Raw genomic sequence first — 21,517 nt, forward strand, 5'->3', positions numbered from 1 at the left:
CACATCAGTTACTCTAGTTCACTGGACAGAATCAAGGTTCCAGTAAAGTCAATGACAAAGCTCCCATTGGCTTTAAATGGAGACAGCATTTTAGCATGTAGTATACGGCCTTTGGAACATTTGTCTGATCAGATATTTTGAAGTTAATTTCCAAATGGGCAAACAAGTCTTCATCCAAGAAGGTAAAACATTTTATTTCCCCTTTCTGAAAGGTACAATTTTAGGCTCAGACAAGAAATAAAAATTCCTTTGTTTTCCCTCTCCCATACTTAATGTGCAGTTGTCATTAAAAGTAAGAATTTTATTCATTAATTTCATCATTTTTAAAATAATAAAATTACTTTCAGAAACCTACTGTACATAAAGATGCAGATTTAAAAATAAATTTTGAAAAATGAAGAATCCAGTTCCAAACCAAACTTATGCTTTGATTTTATGTTGTTTAAAATTCCAGTGTATATACCCAAAGCTAAAAATTATACTTATTTTTAAAGAAAGTAGTCTAAAATAGTTGTCAGCTGTACAATTTTTTGTAAAATGAATTTAATCATTTTGTCTTTTTATAAATGAGTGTCACATGCTCTCGAGAGCAAGTTGGTCGTGCTTTGATTGTTGGAAGAATTGGGACATCAGGTAACACAACATATGTTTGTGCTTTCTACTGATGGTATATAAAAGACAGTTGTTAACGTCCAATCATAAATCAGCACAGCACTTCTTTTCCTGGTTAATTTTTTTTAAAAATTGATATGGCAAGGAACAATGAAAATGTACTGGCAAGTTAGTTTGTGGTGAAGAATTCAGTGGCCACTGAGTTCTAAAAATTTACTAAAAGGTTGTTGGTGGTTTATGGTCCAACCAAGGTAGGTTACATTGTACTAATGTACCTTTCTAAACTGATGAGTTTAAAATGTTAAGGAAATACTTTTGAAAAAGAACCTTAAGAACATGTAAATGTGTAAATGATGCCATTTTGAAACAAGTTATGTAATAATGTTTCAAAATGGTGGTGCTAGATTGGGTGCTCAAATAAATCCAGAGCAGGAACTGTATTTTTCTGTTTTTAAAACCATAAAAATCAAGTATGAAAACATATCAGGCCACATGCCTAGTTCACACGTTTTATAAAGTGTTTAATAGCTGGCTTTGTCATTGGTAATACATGGTTATATAATGTTGAATGTATAAGTGGCTTTCTTCAAACCACAGGGGTTTTTCAATGCTTATGTCTTTTATATGTGTTTAAAAATTTCTTTTTAGAGAACTCTCTCAACCATAAAAAAGGATAGAGGAGATTACAGCTCTTCTTAAAGCCAAAATATATTTTTATTTATTTGACATTAAACATGACTTTAAGAACAGCACCATTTTTATAATATATTTAATTATTTTAATAGGTGAAACTTACATTTGAAACTTCAGTCTTTGAGAATGAAGGAACATCTCATCAAAGGTATAAACAGGCACAGTCAGCTATGAACAATCTCGTCAAGCTTCTATGGGGAGAAGATAATATGGACCTTCAGCTGGCTATCCAAGGCATGCCTCATATTGTTATGTACCTCACACTAAAATTGGACTCTGAAACATCTAAGGATGAGGTATGTGGTCAACCAAATGAAGCAAAAGACAGGCAAGATTCAATTTAGTCAATAGATGGCAGTAAATGTTGATTTCAGATAACACACTCAAATCGATTAAAAAAACCCATCGATAACAGTCAGTGCAGCACCTGCAGGGATGTGGTGTCACCAGCCCTGTAGTAGTGCAGAACGCCCTCTGCAGCTCTGCTGTCATGGGATTGAGTGAGCTGAGCCGTGACAGTGGAGCCACAGAGGGTGCAGCCACAGAGCCAAAGATGCTGGATCCATGTGGGTGCAAGGTGCTGGGAAGGCTGCAGTTCTGGTGTGGCAGAGCAGAAGACCCCTGGCCAGGGCTGCAAGGAGGAGGAGGACAAGCTCTCAGTTGCAGGGGAGGCCACTCCACTTCTGAAAAGGTCTGTCCTGTGCAGGAAATGTACAGTAACAAGGTGGCCTCCCCAGGTGGGGGCTCTTCCTCCTCCTTGTAGACCTGGGTAGGGGTCTCTGCTTTGCTGAGAGAGCCCCTTGCACAGCCGCTGCATACCCACTGTCAGCGCTGCCCTAACCCCTATCCTACCTCATCTTAATTTCCTGCAACTAAAAATTAAAATACTTAAAAAATAAAAAGTTAAAAATACAAATTGATATTAGTCTAAATTGCAAAAAGTTAAAAATTAGATTCTGCTGAGTCTAATTATAATGATGTCAATTGCTGTGACTTTAAATAAAGGTACCTCATGTTTACTAATACTTTTGTAAGTGATTCCCTCTTATGGTCAAAGTGTCTGCAAAATTATTATGTCTATTATAGAAATCAGGCCTGAAATTCCAGGAAAAAGTTAGGAGTCCATCTTACAATCTTTAATTGCATTTTGAAGCACTGCTGACAGTCCCTCCATAAAGAACATTACCATAGGCCCATAGAAATAAAGTGAGAAGGATTATCTTCAGGTTTTAACAATTACCTGCCATATTCTTATCATGCTGCTTTGAACATCACTTTATAAATGTAAAGCACTATACAAGTACAAAGCATCCCAACTCATCAGAATTTTTTTTATGGGAGAAGCTGGTAGCAAACCCTATATTTAAGTTACCTAGCACTTTCCATTATAAAGGATTAATGGGACCTTTTCTTTGAAAAACATTAACATTTCCATTGTTTGTAGCAGGCCATTGATATTAGGCACAGACAACACCCTCATGCTCCAGAAATGCCCTTTCTTTGTCCTATGAAATTCCATTCAGTTTTTGCTGAAATATTAACTGTTGAGAATTGCTATTTCCTTTCTCTCACTTACGTTTGTCAGGAATATGTTTTCAGAGTGCAAGTATAACTGAAGACACGAACATTCTAAGGTTGGGTTCATTCTGTAAACAAAGCAGCCGCAGCACACGCTGCCTGAGGAATGACTGGGAATTATCAGAACTGCTGTAGCAGGTAGGGAGAGATAGTTGAGCTGGGCTGGGCTTCTATCCCTGCCCTGGACCCAACATGACTCCAGGGCTGCTTTAGGAGCATCACGTGGGGCAGCAACCAGGCTCCCTACCCTAAATTGCCCCTGGACTCAACACTTGATCCAAGGAGCCTATTTCCCCTCACTCACTCTGGGGCACTATATAGAGCAGGAGCTTTCCAAACTCCCAGGGTAGCAGGTGAGAGAAAGAGCTGGGACGGGCTATGTTCTTTTCCTCTCCTGCTGCTGACTAATCTCTAGTGGTCCATCCCTCTGCTGGGATAACAACTTTCTCCAGTTGCCAACTAATGCAATTTGTCCTGTAGTTTAAGTGGCAGATGTCTTCACTGCAATGATGACGGTTAGGGTTCAAACTCTTCTGATAATGCATTACGGAGTGGAGAGTGTTACAGGTGCACATAAAGGAATTTGTTTTTACCGTTTTTCTTTGTGAGGGAGAGGAAGGTAACTTAAGAAATTACTTTAACCGCTGTTCCTTCCTCCTACATTAAAGAATATTGTTTAGTTTGCAAAATCAAACTCTTGAAAGTTAGGATTGTCAGATTTACAACTACTTAATTCAGCCCCTTGTGTGTATGCCTTATGATACTGTCTCATATTATTTTTTTCTGCAGGACTCCTGCTTCAGTCAGTGTTCAGGATGGACAGACAGGGGGCAGAATTAACGCTACACAGGCAACTATAAATATGGCATTTCCTAACTTTTCAACCCTAGTAATGTTCTTTGAAAACACACACATTCTTACCCTCCCACCCCGCATTGGGATAAAGGCTACATTATAATACTGTAAGCCAGCAGTTCTCAAACTGTGGGTCAGGATTTTAATGGGGTCACCAGGGCCAGCATTAGGCTTGGCCTGTGGCCTCCTTTCTCCCCACCTGGAGCGGCACAGCTCAAGCTCCGATGCACCCTCCCCTCCCCTCCCCCCCCGCCCCAAGGTCATGTCGTAACTTTATTGTCAGAAGGGGGGTCGTGGTGCAATGAAGTTTGAGAGCCCCTGCTGTAAGCTTTGCTTTTCAAGCCTCTATCATATCATTTAGGGGACTACACTTTCACTATCAGAGGTGGCTATGGTACAAAGTAGTTTATACAAATGTCTTTTATAAATCCTCAGGACCACTCTAGTTCACTTTCTTCTGTTTTTTGCAACCTAAGACTTCTCCCATTAATGTACAGAAAATTTCAGAACATTTCTCACTTTGGTATTTTCCCACAATAAGAATGTATAAGGTACTCTCAACTGGCAATGAAATAAAAATAAGAAGCTTAATCAAAGTTCACTTATAACATGTTGCAAATGGTTAATTTTTCTTTTCAAAATCGTATGCTGCAGCTCCTTGTCCCCGTTCATCCAATATGATAAGGCTAGAGACGGTTGTCTTATAAAGAAAGAGGCAGCATTGTCTAGGTGAAAAACATAAACTTAATATTACTAAAATAGTGAAAAATACAAGGATAACCAAGGCTTATCTCGTTTCAGAGCTACTAGTTTCCTCATTAGGAGGTTGTTAGATGTGGCACAGTTACAGTCCCTGCACTTGGGTATGTGAGGGCCACTCCCTCGCTACCCCACATGGCACCATTGTCCTATCCCTTCTCCACACTTTTCTGTGTGGCAGGACTGGCACAGCGTAAGGAGTAGTACACTACACCTTTGAAAAAGAGGTTGCAGCTGGCCTGCTCCCCCTACATTCCAGGGATAAATTCTTCTCTGAGCAACCCCAGAGGCAGTGCAATCTTAAACAGCCACTAATGCCGTCCTGTGCTTAAATGGCACAGTTGAATTCATAAAAACACAAACTTTACCAAAAGAACACCATGCCTTTTGGAGAAAATTGTCCTTAATGTTATCCTATTAACAATGAATGAATAAGGATATGCTGTTCCAGACTCCAGAGTTTACAGTAGTTTGGATTAGAATTGAAGAAACTTGTCTATCTGTCTTCTATAAGTGATCTGTTACTGGGCTTTTCATCTCTATCTTGTGGCTGGTTTGGTGTGCAGACCACATCTTAGCCTCATTAGTAAATAATGGCAATTTATACTAGGTTTTCCCAGTTATGAGCCCTGGGCACTCAAAAGCAGAATTAAAGAATCCTAAGCCTCACAGAGCTCTGGCTGTTGTATCATAATGTAAAAGTCATCTCCCTACAAGGAAATTAGTCTTCCATGTAATCACGGATTCAGCTGGCAGGCTGGGTCTCAGTTGGGCTTTTTAGAACAGAGTAAATATTTTATTCCACTGTAACAGATTTCTGTACTTGGACAGTCTTCCAGTGACGTCATGTTTTAAGAGAATAATGTTATTCATGTCTTTTCTAAATGATTGATATCAGTATTGGAAGAATTTGTTTAGTTTCTATGTAAAGCAAGCATTATTGAGCAACTAATGAGACCCTGTTGGCCTTTCCAAATACTTACCATGTAAATTTGGCAGTAATAGTTCCTATTTTAATAGCTTTTGAATGAATCTTGCAGGGCTCACAGTCTTCTTGTGTACAGCAAAGCAGAAGACTGTTGTCTCCTTTCACTGCGGTGTAAGAACAACTTAAAACATCCTTTGTCAGTGTCCTGTGTTGGAAGGTTGTGGGAGGTTTTTAGGTGGTCAGCTCTATTTTGACAGGAGTCCTTTCAGCCATCTTTCTTGGTGCCAAGACTGTTCTGATTAAAGCAAACTGTTTCTTTGCAGTTCATTATATGAGAAGTAAGGATACTGGAAATAGAAGAGGTGGGATTTACTGACAAAAAATATTTCCATGCAATATTTTAGTGTTCGGTTCACAAAATATTGTATTCTTTTAAGATTAACTACTTTGTAATCTATTAATTCAGTTGTCTTTGGCCTTTGCACCATTTAGACAAAATGACACTTTTCAACTTGCTTGGAAGACAACTGATCTGCTTGTGTGGTGATAGGTACTAAACCTTACTAACTCATTAATATATAGATGGTGCTGCTGGATCTTTTGTTATGTTTGTCTTTTCTTTCCCTGGGAAAGTGTATAGTTATTTCTCAAATGAACAGTGTAAAGGTCCCTGTTCATTGGGAAAGAAAAGACTTTTTTTCTAACTCATTGCAATGCTGTAATTAGAAAAGGCTTTTTTTCTTAATGAGAGGTTGATGCAGAAAATCCTTGTTACAAATAAGTATTTAAAAATAGAGCAAATTAAATTGAATGAGAGTGGCAGAGCTTGCCAGTTCTCTCAACAGTGAGACTTGAAATTCTTTTAGTCTGATTGAAAATAAAATTTCCCAACAAACTTTTGGCACTGTCTGGATGTGCTTTGTCATATGAAATAAAAAAGTTAATGACTTCACTGTTGCTTTTATTTGTTAAGAAAGATAATTTAATTTTTAATAGTATCTCCTGACCTCTCTATCTTGGGTAGACTTGCTATTTCAATTAGATTATTTCCAGGCCATCTAGTAAAGATTGAAAACACTGTATAGGTTGCCATATCTCTATAGGTATCAGTTATTAGCTCTGAACATTTCATGGGTTGACAAACTGCACCAAGTATGTGGACATTATCCTTTATTTAGTTTATTATTCCCACACAAAAGTGCTTTAAGTTAAAGGTTTCTGAAGTAATTAATATAACTGTTATGTAAAATAGGTAACTACAGGATTTCCCTTAAAGAACCTAGGAATTTAAAAGAGTGGAAAGAATCAGGTAAAATAATTTACCTAAAGATTTATTACCCCTACAATTACTGATTCTGCAATTTCTTGCCCTCAGGCAGACTTCTGTTCCTGTGCACCCATGTGTAAACAATTGCATGCTCAACACCATATTAGTTAATGACCTATGAATTTTTTCAGTATGTACCTACTAATATCTTGGTTTATAAGTAAATATATCATCAGTGATGTTTGTGTAGAAAAGCTGTGTATTTATGTTGTAGTTTAGGGCCTGATCTTTAGAGGGGCTGTGAACCCACAGCTCATAACTGAAAAATGAATAACACCATGGTTCTATTAGTATGAGTAAATGCTTGCCATTGTGAGTAAGGGGTTCACAGATTTCCATTTAGGGGATAGATTACATGTTCAGATTGCTGTACAAACACGAACAAATCAGATTCCATGGGACTGTCGTCTTTTAAAATGACAAAAATATTTTTAAGATGTGAAATTCTGCAAAATGTTGTTTTTAATTTTTGAATATATTTTCCCTCATAGTAAAGTTTTACAAAAACCTTTTTTCCAAACATACATGCTTAAAAACTTTGCAAGTTTGTAGCAAGGTCTGGAAATGCCCTGACAAACCAGTGCTAGATAATATACTGGGAAGGTATGTGATAAAAGTTTTCAGGTCTAAAATAACTGATGTTGCGGATATACTTTTTCTTTAGCAATCTTTTCCTTTGCTTAACTGACTAATAATTTGGTATCCTGACAGCAAGAAATTCTATACCAATACCCCATATCAGAAGCATCCCAAAAGCTGAAAAGTGTGAGAGGAATATTTCTCACTCTCTGTGATATGCTGGAAAATGTGACTGGAGCCCACATTATCAGGTAACAGTATTTTCAATTTAATACAAAACCTTTTTATTTATTTTTTAACTTCCCTTTCTTTTTATTTATACTGAAGAAAACATCTGTACATAAGGCTTTGTAATTATGCCTAGTCAAAACAAGAATCAGTAATACCTTTTAATCAGTACTGTTTTATTTGGTATAGCCTGCTTGAAGTTGGTCTGCCTAATGTGGCTGTACTGTGAATGGTTATGTGATACTGGTCTGTTTCTTTGCTTTCGGTCTCGGTGGCTAGAAATTTAGTATACTATGTAACGTATCACAGAATCTGGTCTTATGAACTCCCAGTCAAGCTTGATCTAAATTCTTTAGCAAGATTCCTGGATTCTGTATCATTTTAGTAAGGCAGACTGGACATTCTGTAGCAGCTTAATTTAAATTAAAAAACTAAGATTTTAACTCAGTTACATATTAAAATGAGTGATAGTCAGTACATAAACTCCTATTTATTAATTTTGATATTAAATTTATTTTATTTCCCAAATTTTTGTGTGTTTTTGATTTGTCAAAGATTTTTGTATTCTCAGCACGTAACTACATCATCTTTGGAGGTGCAGCACAGAATCTCACCCATTATTTTAAGTCTGTTTGCAGACTCAAGAAGATGAGATTGCAACAGTTTTAAACTTAGTTCACATTTCAAGTTCAAGATTTTCTTCTCAGCCATAAAATCTGAGGCATAATAGTTTTAAAAAATGAAAGCTTAAACTGTAGAACACATTTGCTTGGCAAATTCCACAGCCTTAGAATCTGAGAGTATGTCTACACGTGGAACTGGGGGTGTGATTTCTGGCTCATATAGACATACTCAGACTAGCTTACATAGCTAAAAATAGTTGTATAGTCATGGTAGCACCAGCCATGGCAAGCAGCAGCATGAGCTAACTACCCTAAGTACAAATCAGCCTGGACCTCTTGGGTACATACTCAGGGTGGTTGGCCCATGCCACTGCTGCCAATGCTACCATGACTGCACTATTACTGTTATCCCGCTAGTTCAATGAGAGCTACTGAAAGTATGTCTACATGAGCTGGGAATCACGCCCCTACCTCCAAATGTAGATGTGGCCAGAGAATACATGGGGCCCTGGTTATATGTAAGGTAGAGAGAAGTTAATGAAGCTGTATAAAAATGGGAAGAAGAAATCTTTGGGAATAGGAAGCCAGTGAAGGAAAAGGAGGGATAATGAGGATCAGCCATCTTCACAAACTAGAAGTAGGTTCCATTTTTACTTCATGTTACTCCCTCCTGACCCCTGATTTATATGTTCTGTGCCAGTCACATCAGTCGGTAAGTATCTAAGTATCAAACCTGTCACAGTGAACTGGTGATAAGTGGTAATCTTCAGTGACTGATGTTCCTGGTCTATAACGTGGATATGTACTGGATGGTAGAATATATCCACATGTGCACAAAAAAAGCATTTAGCACAAGAACTGCTGTTGTCAGCCATTTTCTAAGGAAGCATTGGAAAGTTTTACCCGCTATACAGGTATATAGTTATACTCATATAATCCCCAGTGTGGACACTCTTATTCTGGTGTGAGTGCCTTTTTCTAGTTCAGGTTAAAACCCTTCCAAAGCAACATAAGCTAAATTAAAAAAAGTCACTGTTGTACCAAAATAAATGTATCTTCTTGGGGTGGGGGATGGTTATGCTAGTGTAACTACATTCATTGAAATTTACACCTGATGTTACACAGAAAAATCTTTCCTATGTAGATAAGACTTAAGTGTAATGGAAAGGCTATGACCTTTTCCAGTTTATGCAACTCATTATTACTTCTTTGAGTGTCCTCTGCATATTCCCACTCCAGGGAAGCACCAGCTGGTGCAGTTCAGATGTTGGAACCTTCTCATAGCAGCGCCCATTAGAGCACTGGTGCATCCCACTTACCTCTTTCCTCAGCATTCCCAAACATTATGAGGGCAAAGCTATTAAAGGGGGCATGGGGCCCTCTGCCACCTTAGTTCCTTTCATCTGCTGCAGCCCATGGATGTGAACCTCTCCGGATCCTTCTCTCAAAATAAATATTGAGTGCCTTAGTTTAACAAGTAATATAGTTAGTATAGACAGCATAATTAGAATAAAATAATCTAGTTGTTTAGGATATTGTTTTTATTGTTTGTATGCTTAGCAATTAAACTCATCTACCAGCTTCATAGGGAATCCAAAGAGAGCCAGGTTTAAGAGGTATGCATCATGTACAGTGGCCTTCCTGACATTGGATGTCCATGTCAGATGCCTGATGTACCTAAGTGAGGGTGTGACAGAGTTGGGGTATCTTAGGGCTAGCTCATCACTCTTTGCACTTTGTAACAGCTCCCACATGGGCCAAACTGGGAGATAATTGATTAGGACTGGGTGATTAACCAGTTAACAAAGAGATTCAGCTCGTCAGCTGGGGACTGTTAAATGGAAGATAGGAAGGGAGAAGGGAAGGCTGGAAGGAAAGGCAAAGAAACCTAGGATTTCAGAGAGGTTGAGATCTCTCTCTCCACCCTCTTCCCCTGTGCCTAGAGCTACAGTGAAATTTGGGGAAAACCTTATGGTAAATAAAGTACATTGTGGTGAACTTAGGTAAGAGGGTGTGAAGTCTACTTGCAAAGAGAAATCCAGGGTGAGGGAGCATCCTCTGTGACCGCGGTCACTCTGAATTCTGAAAAATTCTCCTTTTGGGTTGAAATGTTCTATGCTTGGTCTAAACTAAAGGGTAATTTTTGTTTTTAAGAAGGTGGAAGTGTCTGAAAATAATTCATTTCTGACTATGCAGTATATATCCCCTTGCCCAGTTTGACAGATGCAGACTACAGCTATCCCAGCACAGAGAGCTGGACACGGATAGTGGGCTGTTAGTCTCAAGTCACTTCTGGAACATCTCCCATGGTGGAGACTGTAAAGGCCTAACTGAAAACCCGCAATGGAGTGCTCAAAAATCACAACACCACCACGCCACCTGCCCTTAGCACCAAAAGGAGAAAGTCTTGTTGTTGTTTAAATACAAAACTGGTAGAATTAGCGATTTTATAGGGACTCCAAAGTGTTTACTACATTCTGAAAATTCTAAGATTTCATTTAATAAAAAATGTAGGTTTCTACCTTTTTCAGTAGACTAGGCACAGCTACCTAAAAATAGATATGCTGATACCTTGTTAAGTCTTACAGAAAACTGACTCCTGCCAAAAAAATAGAAATAAAGGTCTGAATTCTGCTTCTTCAACGAGACATGAACTTCAGTACCTAAGATGGAGCATTTAACATAATGCTAATTGCCCTTCTTCCTTTTACTTTATTTAAATATTGGTTTCTATTTTATCAGGTAGTCATGGGTCATTGTTAGAGAAATTGTGGAAAGCATTAGTTTCTGTATTGACCTGATACTAAAATAAGTAACTTATTCATATCAAAAATCTTCTTCATAGAAAATAGATATGAAAGTAAATTGTGCTGTGAGCCTTATCTTTGGAGCTACTACTGGTGCTTTGTATTTGTGTTTATATACACATATAAAAAGAAAAGGAGTACTTGTGGCACCTTAGAGACTAACCAATTTAATTGAGCATAAGCTTTCGTGAGCTACAGCTCACTTCATCGGATGCATAAAGTGGAAAATGCAGTGAGAATGTTTTGTACACACAGACCATGAAAAAATGGGTGTTTATCACTTCAAAAGGTTTTCTCCCCCCACCCCACTCTCCTGCTGGTAATAGCTTATCTAAAGTGATCACTCTCCTTACAATGTGTATGATGATCAAGGTGGGCCATTTCCAGCACAAATCCAGGGTTTAACAAGAGCGTCTGAGGAACAGTGGGGGGTGGGGGGGAGGAAAAAACAAGGGGAAATAGGTTACCTTGCATAATGACTTAGCCACTCCCAGTCTCTATTCAAGCCTAAGTTAATTGTATCCAATTTGCAAATGAATTCCAATTCAGCAGTCTCTCGCTGGAGTCTGGTTTTGAAGTTTTTCTGTTGTAATATTGCAACTTTCATGTCTGTAATTGCGTGACCAGAGAGATTGAAGTGTTCTCCGACTGGTTTATGAATGTTATAATTCTTGACATCTGATTTGTGTCCATTTATTCTTTTACGTAGAGACTGTCCAGTTTGACCAATGTACATGGCAGAGGGGCATTGCTGGCACATGATGGCATATATCACATTGGTATATGTGCAGGTGAACGAGCCTCTGATAGTGTGGCTGATGTGATTAGGCCCTGTGATGGTGTCCCCTGAATAGATATGTGGGCACAGTTGGCAATGGGCTTTGTTGCAAGGATAGGTTCCTGGGTTAGTGGTTCTGTTGTGTGGTATGTAGTTGCTGGTGAGTATTTGCTTCAAGTTGGGAGGCTGTCTGTAGGCAAGGACTGGCCTGTCTCCCAAGATTTGTGAGAGTGATGGGTCGTCCTTCAGGATAGGTTGTAGATCCTTGATAATGTGTTGGAGAGGTTTTAGTTGGGGGCTGAAGGTGACGACTAGTGGCGTTCTGTTATTTTCTTTGTTAGGCCTGTCCTGTAGTAGGTGACTTCTAGGTACTCTTCTGGCTCTGTCAATCTGTTTCTTCACTTCAACAGGTGGGTATTGTAGTTGTAAGAATGCTTGATAGAGTTCTTGTAGGTGTTTGTCTCTGTCTGAGGGGTTGGAGCTAATGCGGTTGTATTGCAGAGCTTGACTGTAGACAATGGATCATGTGGTGTGGTCTGGGTGAAAGCTGGAGGCATGTAGGTAGGAATAGCGGTCAGTAGGTTTCCGGTATAGGGTGGTGTTTATGTGACCATTGCTTATTAGCACCATAGTGTCCAGGAAGTGGATCTCTTGTGTGGACTGGTCCAGGCTGAGGTTGATGGTGGGATGGAAATTGTTGAAATCATGGTGGAATTCCTCAAGGGCTTCTTTTCCATGGGTCCAGATGATGAAGATGTCATCAATATAGCGCAAGTATAGTAGGGGCTTTGGGGACGAGAGCTGAGGAAGCGTTGTTCTAAGTCAGCCATAAAAATGTTGGCATACTGTGCGGCCATGCGGGTACCCATAGCAGTGCCGCTGATTTGAAGGTATACATTGTCCCCAAATGTGAAATAGTTATGGGTGAGGACAAAGGCACAAAGTTCAGCCACCAGGTTTGCCGTGACATTATCGGGGATAGTGTTCTTGACGGCTTGTAGTCCATCTTTGTGTGGAATGTTGGTGTAGAGGGCTTCTACATCCATAGTGGCCAAGATGGTGTTATCAGGAAGATCACCGATGGATTCTAGTTTCCTCAGGAAGTCAGTGGTGTCTCGAAGATAGGTGGGAGTGCTGGTAGCGTAGGGCCTGAGGAGGCAGTCTACATAACCAGACAATCCTGCTCTCAGGGTGCCAATGCCTGAGATGATGGGGCACCCAGGATTTCCAGGTTTATGGCTCTTGGGTAGTAGACAGAATATCCCAGGTCGGGATTCCAGGGGTGTGTCTGTGCGAGTACAGACTAACACGGCTGCTACTCTGAAACATATCAAAATGTAAATACATTGTCACTTTGTCGTTGATGTAGTGTAAATAGTAAAGATATTGGGCACTGTACCCTTCCATTTTGCTCTAAGCATTATAGAGTGCTTTTTTTTTTTTTAAGCATCACAACATTAAACTGCGGAGAACAGCTAGCATTGTTTTTAATATTTTTATGTTACTTTATCTTCACTGCCTCTTCTTTGTGTCTCCCTACATTGTGTGAATGCATTCTAATGCTCTGGCAATTATTGATTCAATTGAAGTATAGTTTATTCACGCTGAACATCAGCAGCATGTGCCAGACTGAGACTAAGTCCTCCACTTAAAATCTGAATTTACTTAACAGCGTTTCTTTAAAGTTAATTTGTTTGGAGCTAAGGGAGGAGGAGAGTTGTTTTTGCTTTTTAAAGCAACATGAAGATTATGTCCTGCAGTGTAAGCTCTTTGGGGCAGGAAATGTCTTTTTGTTCTGTGTTTGTGCAGTGTCTAGCACTAACGCAATACAAGCGATAAAGAATAATGACAACCTCTTTCCTTTTTTGAGGCAATCTCAGCACATCTCGGTTAAGTTTTCCTCCTGTCCTATGTTGTTGAAAGTGCTTCTGGCACTTCGTGCTTACAAAACAGTTAATATTTGCTAGTTTTGATTGATTTAATATTTGTTGGGTTTTTTCAGTTCCAATCTTGCTTCCTTGATGCAACTGGGTGTTCTGCCGTTGGGTTGAGGAATTGCAGCCTCCTGCTCTAACCATGATATAACAGTCTAGCCTATAAAAGCTGTGAAAATGCTTCTCCCTTTACTATAGCTTCTCTTTTCTAGTGTACGCTGCTTTCTTGCTTCATTTATTCACAAACCATTAGTATATACCTAGTCTGCATATTTTAGGCACCAGACACTTACCCCCACTAATTCTTGGACTTGCACATATGTTCTCCCTTGCATCCTCTTACATTCCATATAGGTATCAGTACTTTGACTCACACTTCATCCGTCATAGCCAGTAATTATATGATTTTCTTGTAAATCCTTATGGATGCTGAATGGAGATTCTCCCACAGAGGCATTTTCTGACAGCTCCAAACTGTCTAAAAAATACCTTAAAACAAGGCAACCTATTTCTAGATGTCCTACACATTCTCTATTCTTGTACCCTCAAGAAAAGGTTACAAAATCCATGAACACTTAGACTGACTTTTGCTGGTAAAGAACTATATTTCCCAAATTTAGATGAAAAATTAAAGTGTAAAATCATTTCTTATGGCTTCTAGAGGCTGTTACATATTGTTTGAAAAATGTAATAGAAAATACCAGTATTCTGTCCAACATTTCCTCAGTCAGAAAAATAGCTTTTGATTTTCATCTCTGTTCATGTATGAATCGTTGCTGAGTATATAATGAATTGCTGTGTTTTCTATTTTCTATTCATATTTACTTCACTGCTAGTGTCTAACTTTTTGTTTGTAAAGAACATTAGAATACCTTAAGTTGGAGAAGACTAAGGTGGTCACTCTTGTGCTGGTGAATGGCAATGATCTTTAATTCTATAATAACTCATTACTGACTATTATACAATATAAATATTGGAACCAAATAGAGTGATTTAATCCTAGAAAGAGAGCTTGAAAACTGAAATTATTTGCTTTTTTAAATTTTAAACTGAACTCTTTATAACTTTATTTCACTTTGATACAGTGATATCTTAAGTTGCTATTTAAAATGTCTAAGGCTGTAATAGGAATGGTGGGGAAAGTAATACTTGGAAACTGTGGTCTGTGAAAATTTCAGTACCATTATGACTGCAGGATGTTACACCCACTAATACCCACTGTTTATGGCTTCATGTTCCCCATTAGGGTAGTATTTCAGCATCTCATAAACGTTAATGAATTAATTGTCACAGCAATTACATGATTTAGAAAATATTGTTACTCAAATTTTACAGATCAGGAACTGAGGCAGAGGGAGATTAAATAATTTGCTCAAAGTTGCACAGCAAGTCTGTGGCAGAGCCAGAAATTGAACCCAGACTTCTTGAGTCCCAATACAGTAGTACTTTAATGACAAAGACCACCTTCCTCAGTCTTTTCAATTTAGGTGGAGAGATATTTATAGTCTTCTAAAACATCTTGAAGTTTAGCAGCAACCAACAAACTCAATCTGTTGGTGTTCTATTTAATCTGAGATAGTCTGGTAGCTAGATTATTGGATTCCAACCCTCTTTTTTTGTCCCACTTCACTCTCCATTTAAAATATGTACATTCTCCATATATTTCTGTGATTAATACACTGAATACTGTAATGGTTCAGGCTTACCTTTGTCATTATTTCAGCTAAAAAATTTTGAAAGTGCTGAAGTCCTATTTTCAAAAGAGGTGGGGTCTCTCATATGAGAATATAACCAAGGGTTTGACCACTGAAAATGTTGCCTAGAGTCTATAGCCGTACCACTTTCTGTTGAAATCCTGTTAATTTTGTAAGCTAAGTGGAAGACCTCTAAAGAACACCTTAGTGGCTCAGAAAGAGATGATTGCATTCATCTCTGTGACATAGTACCTGGTTCCCACATGGGGCATGGAGTTACTTCAGGAGTCTTTTGGTTGGAACATAAAGCAAGTCCTCTCCTTTGTGGTAGTTTGTCCCAAGGCCAATTTTGTAACAATAGGGGCTTTAACCCTGGTGTCTTGGACATTATACTTGGCCTGGCTAAATTCTCTCTTTAGTTTCCACTGGAAAAAATATTCTGCATTTCTTATCTGACACTCTTTTACGTACTGTAGTATTGCTTTGTACCATTAAATACAAATGACTGTATTTCAGTGGTTGAAGAACCAATCCCTGTACATACAGCTCATACAAAGTTATGGTTTATATGGAAGTTTATAAGATATGTTGGATGTGAAATGCTGCTGTCTGTAAGCTCATTACTATTAACAGCATGCTCTACATCTTAATGTGCAGTGACACATTTTTCTTCAGATATTTATACTCTTGGTGCCAGATCTGGTGGTCTATTCCTGGCCCAGTTTGGCAGTGCAAAGCTAGCATCCCTCTTATCAGTAGCCACTCCAAAGAAATCAGGAAAAGGCAATAAAGAGGCAAGGACCGGAGGAAAGCTGTTAAAGGGTGGTTCAGTGGATGCTCTCCTTGTAGTTCAAGAATGCATTTTTCTAACCTAAAAGGGGACAGAGCCTTTTGGAGCTCCCACGTGGTAGAGAATTTTCACTGTTCCCAGTGCTCACCGGACTAATCTGGGTGTGTTTTGCAAAAATCATTGGTATAAATACATCTTAATTTAAAACTGGACAATATTTCTAATTTGTTTGCACTCTCCAGAAATTTTTTTCGCTGCCTTTTCTTTAGTGTGTTCCAGTATTCTGCTGTATTTAGAAAAAAAGGAAAGATATCTAGCAGTTTTTTCAGTAACCGTTTGTGGAAATGTTAAGAAATAGATCTTATTGTTATGTTTTCCCATTATCCCTATCAATTTGTTTAAAAAATCTATTGAACAGTAGATGATTACCTTACAAATAACTTGTAGAGTGTGCACTTCAAATTCCATAATTATAAATGCAATTGTGTGACCCAGCTGAATACTCAGTATTTAAGTGAGCATAAAGCTTTATATATTAACATTCAGAATAAATGATGACCCTTCATAAAGCCTAAGTAAACATTTTTTTCTGGCTTTATTTTTCTAGCTCATCCCTGTTTTTGTGTGGGAAACTGGTTCAGGTGGTTTACTGGAAAGAATCTGACAAGTTGCTTGTGATTGGCCTTCCTGCAGAAAGGTGAGTTTTAAACATAGCATGTTTATTTTTTAGAAGATTATTGAAATGTGCAAAGACCTGGGAATAGTAACTTTCTTATATCACTTTAATATATGTATAAAGCTATGTTTTCAGTTGTATGGCTGGTAACTCTGCACCTATGTAGGAATTATTCAGCTTGCGGTGTATGGAAAATCACTGCCAAGAACTTGACAGAACTAGTTTATCACTGAAAAAAATTGTGACTTTTATGAATATTTGAAATCCCCTGAACAAAAACTGCTATTTGTGTGGAAAAAAATTATAGTTAATGTGATGTATCTGATTTGGATTGTAATCTCTTTACAACAGGGATTCTATTCTTTATCTAAGTATACAGAGTTTAGCACAACGGGGCTGCAATCCTGATTGGGGTCTGTAGGTGCTACTGCTATACAAATAACAATAATAGTGAGTGCATTGTCTGGGAGGCAGGAACTCCCAAGTTCTTTTTCCCAGCTCCACCACCGATCTTTGTGTGACCAGGAGTAAGCCACTTAAAGGAAAACTACTGTATATTACTATTTAAGTATGTAGCGTATGTGTAGGGCCCTACCAAATTCACAGTCCATTTTGGTCAATTTTATGGTCATTGGATTTTTAAAATAGTCCGTTTCACAGTTTCAGATGTTTACATCTGAAATTTCACAGTGTCGTAACCATGGGGGTCCTGACCCAAAAGAGGGTTTTTGGGGGGCTGTAAGGTTATGTAGGGGGATTGTGGGATTGCCATCCCTACTTCTGCGCTGCTGCTGGCTAGGGCACTGCCTTCAGAGCTGGGCAGCCAGAGAGCAGTGGCTGCTGGCTGGGCACCAAGCTTTAAAGTCAGCGCCACCACCAGCAGCTGTGCAGAAGTGAAGGTCTCAGGGTATGGAAAGGTGGGTTACCATACGTCCATGTTTTCCTGGAAGCTTCCCACCTGGGTCTGGGACTGACAGTTAGACCCGCAGCCTCTCTGCAATGTGGGGTGACAGCTCGAGCCACAGTCTTTCCACGCGGGGTAGGGGTGACAGCTCAAGCCGCAGCCTTTATGCATTGGAGGGAGGGGAGACAGTGTGAGCTGTAGTCTCTTTGTGCAGGGGAAGGGGGTGACAATTTGGGCCGCAGCCTCTCCACCCAGGCTGGGGGCTGACAGCTGGGGCTGCAGCCTCTCCACTTGGGAGAATGGGGGTGTGACAGCTGGGGTCGCAGCCTTTCCGCCTGGGTTATGGGCTGACAGCTGGGGCCGCAGCCTCTCCATGTGCTGGGGAGGGGATGATAATTGGGGTCTCTCCCAGACAACAACAGCAGAGCTTCCTACAACCAGGAGAGGTTCCCGGAGGTGGGTCTGACCCTGCTCCCAGAGCAGACCCTGCTATTCTATTTTGTGTGCGGGTTAGAAATTGTGCATCAGTGAGGCCAGCAGCAAAAAAGAAATTCACCCTCTCTTTATCCGTGATGCATTTCATCATATTGTAAACACAGTTTAAACTGTTTTTTTATTTTGTTTTGTTTTGCTAGTGTGCCTCTTTCTCAGCTAAGGAACATGATTACAGATGTTGTCAGAACCTTAAAATTTATGTATGGTTCTTTGGACAGGTAAGTGCTTCCAAAGGATTTATTTTTAATAACTAATTTTGAGGTTAAAAGAGAAGGAGTACTTGTGGCACCTTAGAGACTGACAAATTTATTTGAGCGTAAGCTTTCATGAGCTACAGCTCACTTCATCGGATGCATGCAGTGGAAAATACAGTGGGGAGATTTTATATACACAGAGAACATGAAACAGTGGGTGTTACCAAACACACTGTAACCAGAGTGATCAGGTGAGCTATTAACATCTGTAGTGATAATCAAGGTAGGCCATTTCCAGCAGTTGACAAGAACATGTGAGGAACAGTGGAGGGGGGGAATAAACATGGGGAAATAGTTTTACTTTGTGTAATGACACATCCACTCCCAGTCATTATTCAAGCCTAATGTAATGGTGTCCAGTTTGCAAATTAATTCCAGTTCAGCAGTCTCTCGCTGGAGTCTGGTTTTGAAGTTTTTTTGTTGAAGAATTGCACCTTTTAGGTCTGTAATCAAATGACCAGAGAGATTGAAGTGTTCTCCGACTGGTTTTTGAATGTTATAATTCCTGATGTCTGATTTGTGTCCATTTATTCTTTTATGTACAGACTGTCTGATTTGGCCAATGTACAGGGCAGAGGGGCATTGCTGGCACATGATGGCATATATCACATTGGTAGATGTGCAGGTGAACGAGCCTCTGATAGTGTGGCTGATGTGATTATGCCCTATGATGGTGTGCCTTGAATAGATATGTGGACACAGTTGGCAACGGGCTTTGTTGCAAAGATAGGTTCCTGGGTTACTATTTTTGTTGTATGGCATGTGGTTGCTGGTGAGTATTTGCTTCAGGTTGGGGGGCTGTCTGTAAGCAAGGGCTGGCCTGTCTCCCAAGAACTGTGGGAGTGATGGGTCGTCCTTCAGAATAGGTTGTAGATCCTTGCTGATGCACTGGAGAGGTTTTAGTTGGGGGCTGAAGGTGATGGCTAGTGGTGTTTTGTTATTTTCTTTGTTGGGCCTGTCTTGTAGTAGGTAACTTCCGGGTACTCTTCTGGCTCTGTCAATCTGTTTCTTCACTTCAGCAGGTGGGTATTGTAGTTGTAAGAATGCTTGATAGAGATCTTGTAGGTGTTTGTCTCTGTCTGAGGGGTTGGAGCAAATGCGGTTGTATCGTAGAGCTTGGCTGTAGACAATGGATCATGTGGTGTGGTCTGGATGAAAGCTGAGGCATGTAGGTAAGTATAGTGGTCAGTAGGTTTCCGGTATAGGGTGGTTGTCAAGGTTCCTCCCCCACTCTGAACTCTAGGGTACAGATGTGGGGACCTGCATGAAAAACCTCCTAAGCTTATCTTTACCAGCTTAGGTCAAAACTTCCCCAAGGTACAAAATATTCCACCCGTTGTCCTTGGACTGGCCGCTACCACCACCAAACTAATACTGGTTACTGGGGAAGAGCTGTTTGGACGCGTCCTTCCCCCCAAAATACTTCCCAAAACCTTGCACCCCACTTCCTGGACAAGGTTTGGTAAAAAGCCTCACCAATTTGCCTAGTGACTACAGACCCAGACCCTTGGATCTTAAGAACAATGAACAATCCTCCCAACACTCGCACCCCCCCTTTCCTGGGAAATGTTGGATAAAAAGCCTCACCAATTTGCATAGATGACCACAGACCCAAACCCTTGGATCTGAGAACAATGAAAAAGCATTCAGTTTTTTACAAGAAGACTTTTAATAAAAAATAGAAGTAAATAGAAATAAAGAAATCCCCCCTGTAAAATCAGGATGGTAGATATCGTACAGGGTAATTAGATTCAAAAACATAGAGAACCCCTCTAGGCAAAACCTTAAGTTACAAAAAAGATACACAGACAGAAATAGTTATTCTATTCAGCACAATTCTTTTCTCAGCCATTTAAAGAAATCATAATCTAACACATACCTAGCTAGATTACTTACTAAAAGTTCTAAGACTCCATTCCTGGTCTATCCCCGGCAAAGACCCAGCATACAGACAGACACAGACCCTTTGTTTCTCTCCCTCCTCCCAGCTTTTGAAAGTATCTTGTCTCCTCATTGGTCATTTTGGTCAGGTGCCAGCGAGGTTACCTTTAGCTTCTTAACCCTTTACAGGTGAGAGGAGCTTTCCCCTGGCCAGGAGGGATTTCAAAGGGGTTTACCCTTCCCTTTATATTTATGACAGTGGTGTTTATGTGACCATCGCTTATTAGCACCATAGTGTCCAGGAAGTGGATCTCTTGTGTGGGCTGGTCCAGGCTGAGGTTGATGGTGGGATCGAAATTGTTGAAATCATGGTGGAATTCCTCAAGGGCTTCTTTTCCATGGGTCCAGATGATGAAGGTGTCATCAATGTAGCGCAAGTAGAGCAGGGGCATTAGGAGGCAAGAGCTGAGGTCTCAGACAGAGCAAGCTTTTATACCAAGTGTTTTGCTTTTTGTATTTACATGGCTTTGCACTGGGGATTCTATTGCACTGGAAGCCTGATGTCTGTATGTTGTTGTCTGTTTTTGTTTCAGCCTTACACTAATACAATTCTTTTAACCTTCTTTGATAAGCAGTATTTTTTTTAAACAGCTTTGGTCCCGATCATGCAAAGACTTATACGTGTGCTTAACTTTAGACATGTCAGAAGGTCCATTGCAGCTACTGGGACCTATTCTTCTAGACTTTTAGGTGGATCACATTATTAGATTGTTGTTATAATGTACAGTCCATAATTTTTAACTTTATTTAAGACAGGGACTGTCTTCCTCTGTGTTCAGAATCACCTAGCACATTTTGAATACTACTTCAGTTTTCAATAAAAATGCCAAGGGCTGATGTTAGTATTAACTGTATTAATTAACTGTTAGTATTAACTGTATTAATTTCAGTGTGAAAATCATAATCGTTATTTCTATTCCTGTGTTAAATAGCAAAAAAATATATGTGTTGTGTTCTAGGCAGAATAATTTGACATGACATCGGGTCTCCTGTTTACTCCAATAAGCATGTACACACCACTTCTTATACATTGGCAATTTTCAAAGATATACTGGCAGCTAT

The 21,517-nt window shown here is 39.5% G+C and overlaps 1 protein-coding gene across 2 annotated transcripts in view; it reads left to right on the forward strand.

The window, feature by feature from the left end:
* INTU (inturned planar cell polarity protein) overlaps positions 1-21,517 on the forward strand; it is a 100,131-nt gene that overhangs the window by 38,084 nt on the left and 40,530 nt on the right. For both annotated transcript variants that reach the window (XM_073341086.1, XM_073341087.1), the window contains exons 4-7: positions 1,398-1,601; positions 7,464-7,582; positions 16,793-16,882; positions 18,401-18,478. In XM_073341086.1, coding sequence (XP_073197187.1) covers positions 1,398-1,601; positions 7,464-7,582; positions 16,793-16,882; positions 18,401-18,478 — 491 coding nt within the window. The remainder of the gene's footprint in view (positions 1-1,397; positions 1,602-7,463; positions 7,583-16,792; positions 16,883-18,400; positions 18,479-21,517) is intronic.

The sequence above is a fragment of the Lepidochelys kempii genome, chromosome 4 (genome assembly GCF_965140265.1).
Source record: "Lepidochelys kempii isolate rLepKem1 chromosome 4, rLepKem1.hap2, whole genome shotgun sequence".
Lineage (NCBI taxonomy): Eukaryota > Metazoa > Chordata > Testudines > Cheloniidae > Lepidochelys > Lepidochelys kempii.